Source organism: Triticum aestivum, chromosome 3B (genome assembly GCF_018294505.1).
Source record: "Triticum aestivum cultivar Chinese Spring chromosome 3B, IWGSC CS RefSeq v2.1, whole genome shotgun sequence".
Taxonomy (NCBI): Eukaryota; Viridiplantae; Streptophyta; class Magnoliopsida; order Poales; family Poaceae; genus Triticum; species Triticum aestivum.
In genome coordinates, this window is record NC_057801.1 from 797624074 (window position 1) to 797630271 (window position 6198).

Genomic DNA, 6198 nt, shown 5'->3' on the forward strand with positions numbered 1-6198 from the left:
AGTCAAGACAGGGTCAGCTTCAACTCTCTTTTCACTCGGACCTCAATCCATTCGGGGGCTAATGACGATGCCATAGACCTAGGATAGGGTCATAGGCCTGACCTATACGCCCTACCCAAGGTCACTATCCTAGAATCAAGGACACTCAAAGTATAGCAAGAAATACCGATTGAAGTAGTCATTCGACCATACAGGAAACCACTCGGAGTACAGAAGACCTAGAGTCACTCAGGATGGCAACGGTCAGGCGTTCACTCCGTAGTCTTAAAGATCATTAATAGCACTTTATAGTCGACGTTACCAGTAACCCCTGTCTTAATGTGCATTGAACCCTGTAACGGGGGACGGCTGGGGTCCTGGCGCACTCTATATAAGCCACCCCCTCCTCTGGGACAAGAGTTCGCACCCCTTGTAACACACACACACACACCCATATTCCAGTCGACCGCCTCAGGGCTTCGAGACGTAGGGCTTTTACCTCCTTCGAGAGGTGCCTGAACTCGTAAACTCGTGTGTACAACCTCGCCGTAGCTAGGGCCTTGCCTCCTCATACGTACCCCTATTCTTACTGTCAGACTTAGTACCACGACAAATACACTCATCTGACATCTCTATGAACACACACCCTATCCTTCTGAGCGCCTCCGAGAGATCGAGCCAACATATCATCGTGAGATTGACAAAATCACTACAAGTGCCTTGTTGTCGACAGGGACGTCACCTCTCACTGAACATGCATCGCCGAAAATTGTGAAATAAATCCAGAAAAATGCGAATACCAGTACTTAAACCCTGATGGGCTTGGAATACCACTGTCCTCCTAACCATCCAACCATATGTTGGTTCGCAGCTAATATACATCAGGTATAGGGAAAGAATAGGTTACTTGTCGGAACACTATATGGATGAACTCATGGGCATATGAACCCATTAAAGGAAAACTCATTCCTAAATGCCAAAAAGATCTCGAGAAAATAAATTCACGCATACATCTTCACATTCTATGGGCATGCGAAAAGTCTCGCAGAAAAGCAACCTTTTCTTTAGCCGGTGCAAAAAGACAAAAAAAACATGTATCATGGAATGATATTTAGGAGCACTGAAATTTGTCTTTTTCGTGGAGGAAAAATAAAAAAATACAAAACTTTGTGTTGCGCACACATGTTGCGAAGATGTATGCGTAAAATTTTGTTTCAGAATTTTTAACATTGTAAAACATATTTAAAATGCATTTTTTAAGCGAGTTCATATGCCCATGGGTTCAGGACATGCTCGCTCCAACCAGTCGCCGATGTACATTTTGTATAAGGAAATTAATGATGCGGCTGACTATCCACGCCTGTCAAAGTGATAGACCACCGCACAGGGCCGCTAGCCTGACCCACCACCGCCTCCTCAGCACCACACGGTTGCACCGACGCTGCCAGTCCAGCACCGTGCCACATGCCCTGCCCATCTCTCCATCTTTTTCCCTTTCTCTTGTGGCGGCAATTACCATCCAGCGACGAGAACGCGCGGTGCCTGAAAGAGCAAGCGGTGAGGTAGCCGACATGGCTAGCGGCGGCACTCGATAGGAACGACCCCGTCTTCAGGACCTGGTCACCTTCTTCAACACGCCATGGTCCACAAGATATGTATCACAACTCCCGGTTCCTCCTTCCTCTCCATCTTTCATCCTTTCTTTGTCAATCTGATTCAAATTCAACCTCTCACTCGCTTGAGGCCGAAAAATTAGCGGATTCTTTCAGGATTTTATTTCACCGTGCAAGGTTTAAAAAGAACACAACATGCCCATAAAATGAACAACAACACTGGGCCCACAAATAGAGCAACAAAGAGACTATAAGTGAAAATTAACAAGCGAACAAATAAAAGGCAGGAAAGTAGTCAGCGCAGCAAAGCGCGCGTATGCTTCTAGTACATACTAGAAGGTATTACAACTCGAGTCTGTTCTCACACGCTAGACGATCGACCTATATTACTTGCTCACTGCAGTACGTGCTGCACGCAGTCACTACACCTTGTACGGTCGATATGGATGCAAGAGATGAAGCAAGCTGGGGACTAGAACACTGCAGCACGCACGGACGCACGGCGGTTTCATTAATCAATGCCCGCGTCTACTTCTAACCAGCTAGTTTCAGATCTACGCTAAAAAGAAAAGCTAGTTTCAGATCTGGGGCCCCAATTCTTTTCCTCCTTACACGTATCCGTTCAATTTTAATATAATCTGACGTGTTAGCAAGCTGCTAGTCGACGGAAAATGAACCATATGCAGTTGGAAAGAAAGGAAAGTGACAGCGCATTTATCTCTACGGTTTAGAGGACACGTATTACCGTGAAAAAAGACAAACATGGAATGCTTCTTGATTTAGCGTGCACGTTTACGTAACTAGATAATACTAGTAGAATGCCTGCGCGTTGCCATGTGCATTTAAAAAATCTACTGGTTGCATATGTAAACATAACTGCGGAGCGACCCACGCATTTGTGCGTCTAGATTCTAGATGTACTACCATACATATCTTCATTTATACATGTTCATAAGTATATAATTTTGACACAATAGTTTTTATATGAACATGCATTTGTAATGCCATAGATCATAGCACTATGACAGAGACTCCGGAAAGAATAAACTGGTATTTCCCACAAAAATAAATAAATAAACTGGTATTGATTTTATTAACAATTTTATTACATTTTGTATAATGATACAAAACATTGGATTTTTTATTGCACATGTTGTTCTCATTATGTGCCTCTGTGACTCATGCGCCATAGATAATTAGACACTGGTGTAATTCATTTTAAACATCCTTTAAAAGAGATTTATATGAAAACGTAAATTAAGTATCCATGGGTTAAATCTAGACATTTCTCCTTTTCTCCACCTATCTCAGAATTAGTGGTATTGCTATTACGCGTAGACTAGATAATACTCCCTCCATCTCATAATATAATAGCGTTTTTTACACCACATTAGTGTCAAAATGCTCTTATATTATGGGACCGAGGGAGTACCTTACACGTATCCGTTTGTTGCTGGAATGTTTTGCAAAATAATATTTTAATGATATTTGATTGTATGGAACATATTGGAGCACTAATATAACAACTAAACCGGAATATATGTGATTTATTGTATTTAATTATTGTATAGTTATAAAATATTTCTTCATCTAAATAGCATATAAGAATGGAAATTCTCATGCATGTTTGGTGTGCCTTTTTTTCATGCATGTTGCGTACTGAGATGACATACTTGCATGTTGAGAGAAAAATAGATTAGTGGAGAGTAGCTATTTAGATATACAAAATATTAAGATATGCCGAATGGTAAAATTAATGCAAATTAATTAAACCGTTTATTAATTATCGCTTGAGTATAATGTTGTAACTAACTTTCTCTTAGTTCAAACTGGGTAAACTAGTTGGTGCACGCAGTTCAATAATTATTGTAGAAATGGGGAAGACTACCCAAATTACGAATAAAGCACGCCTCTCTCTATTTGTAGACATCAGAAAGTGTTAATAACCTACTTCGTTGTCAAATACTTAATTGAATTGAAAGCGGGCTACAAATTAATTATAACGAATTTCTGATGCACTGGTAATTAATTCTATTGAGCTACGGTTTATTTAATCTTGAATATCACACTACATTCAAATTAAATTTAAGTGTGACAAAATTTTATTTGGAATATAAAATTCGGGTTTTTTTTGTGAGCCTAATATGTGTCCACTTTGAAAATTTAAACCATGTATTTTTATTTTTATTTAAAAATAAATCAGTTAAATCTTACTGACAGAGCCTGGAGATGCAATGATAAATTGCCCTATTACTATTTAGTCCGTGGGATACAACCTAGACTTACTGATTAGTACTCCGCCGTCCCATAAAACAATACGTTTTTGTAAGCTAAAATAGCTTGCAAAAACATCTTACACTATACCAGAAAATGAACCATGTGCAAATTTCCCTGTTGAACGCATGACAGTTTAGTAGCTACAGCACCAGCTTTGGTCGATTTGAGCGACCACGCATGTACATGACACAAATGGTACGGTGGCTGACAATTTGACACCGCTATCCAACCCTATCTTCAAGCTAAAGTACTCATAAAACCGCGTGTCTATGGATCCCCCTTACCCTACACTGCACTATAAATACATGCGCTGCATGCATTCCCTTCTCATCGAGTCATCCTCAGCTACTTCACCACAGTGCTACCTACCTAGCGCTGCACCAACCAACCAGTAGCCAATTACGCAGCACTTGACCATGGCGCCCAAGCAGCTCCCCGCGGTCCTCCTCGCCGCCTGCGCCCTCCTGGCCCTCGCCGCGCCGTTGCTCGCCGGCGACCCCGACATGCTGCAGGACTTCTGCGTTGCCGACTACAAATCCCTCGACGGCCGTAAGTTGTACTCGTGTGCGCACATGAATAGGTCATGCCCAAACAAAGAGTAATGCATGCATGCATGCGTGTATACTTGCAGCATTGCGGATGAACGGGTTCCCGTGTAAGAGGCCGGAGAACGTGACGGCCGACGACTTCTTCTCTACCGCGCTGGCACTCCCGGGCAACACCGGCAACCCGGTCGGCTCCGCGGTGACGGCGGCGAACGTGGAGAAGCTCCCGGGGCTCAACACGCTGGGCGTATCCATGTCCCGCGTGGACTACGCCCCGTGGGGCCTGAACCCGCCGCACACCCACCCGCGCGCCACTGAGATCATCTACGTGCTTGAGGGCTCCCTCGACGTCGGCTTCGTCACCACTGCCGGCAAGCTCTTCGCCCGCACCGTCTGCAAGGGCGAGCTCTTCGTCTTCCCCCGTGGCCTCGTCCACTACCAGAAGAACAACGGCGGCGTGCCGGCCATGGCGATCTCGGCATTCAACAGTCAGCTTCCGGGCACGCAGTCCCTCGCGATGGCGATGTTCGGTTCCTCGCCACCGGTGCCCACGGACGTGCTGGCCAGGGCGCTCCAGATCGACGGCGGCCTGGTGGAGGCCATCAAGTCCAAGTTCCCGCCAAAGTAACTAGCCATGCATGCATGAGGTTGGTTGGGTCGGCTCTACGTGCGTACGTGCTACCAATAATGACGAGGACCACGTAAAAATGCAGTTTTAATTCATTTACTTGAACCTTTGTACTATACGCTGATTCCTTTGTGTCGGTGCATGTTTAGTGAAAGGCCTCGTCAGTTCTACTGTTATAATTGTTCCTTTTTCTTCGTGAACTACTGGTGATTAATTTGTATGTGTCCATTATTGGTGAACGAATGTGCCTGATTGCCATGATATTGTTGGGCACTGAACAAGATATAGTCTCTATCTCCCTCTCTTTGATCGATCCTTCCTAATGTGTTTTGGTAAGTATGTATATCGAGTACAAACTCATGGTTCCAAAACATATTTTTACATGTCTACCAGAGATATCTATAAAAATATTTTGTACAATGCCAAATTATGGATATATAAATTATGCTAGCTGATATATTGACGTAAGATTGCATGCAAGTAATGACTTGGTGCATCTTAAACATGCACACTATATTGTGACTAGCGGTTAGCTAGGAGGTTTCCAAGCTGTTAGCTGCAGCTTGTATCTCCAAGCAGATATTAAGCTTTCTGTAAAAAGCTATGCCTTTGGCCCTTTCTCTAACATATATGTAAATACCGACTCGTCTCTTTGTCCATGATATATTTTGTTTCTAGACACTGCAAAACAAAAACAAAATAAATTTTAACTATCGAGCGGACATCAACGTGAAGATTAAAATACCTTCCCATGCTTAGAACCAACTTAGAGCATCTCCAGCAGTTGCCCCCCCCCCCCCCCCCCAAGGACGCATAAAAACTGCTCCTTGGGGGCGAGCCGGCGATTCGTTCGGCGCTGGGGCGGTTTTGCGTCCAGTCGTCGCCCCTAGGCGCCGATGTTGGCCCACTTTTGAAGCCCCATTTCAGCGAAAAGGGCCCAAATGGGCGAGAATAGGCCCATATTTGGCGTGGTTCGCTGTGGCTCGGCGTTCAATTATCAACATAAATATTTTTTTATCACATATTTCATCGCAGAAAAATAAAATACTTCAACAAAATAGTACAACAACAAATAGTTCAATACAAATTATATAATTCAACAAATAAAAACTCATATTTCATCACACGTCGCGCCTGGTGTCGCCCTTGAGCCTCC

General features: G+C 43.7%; 1 protein-coding gene across 1 annotated transcript; it reads left to right on the forward strand.

Moving 5' to 3' along the window:
• The first annotated feature begins 4212 nt into the window (after positions 1-4212).
• LOC123066646 (germin-like protein 1-3) lies at positions 4213-5270 on the forward strand. The gene is made up of 2 exons (XM_044489688.1): positions 4213-4418; positions 4501-5270. The coding sequence occupies exons 1-2, from the start codon at positions 4286-4288 to the stop codon at positions 5040-5042; spliced, it is 675 nt and encodes a 224-aa protein (XP_044345623.1). The 5' UTR covers positions 4213-4285; the 3' UTR covers positions 5043-5270.
• The last annotated feature ends 928 nt before the right edge of the window (positions 5271-6198 follow it).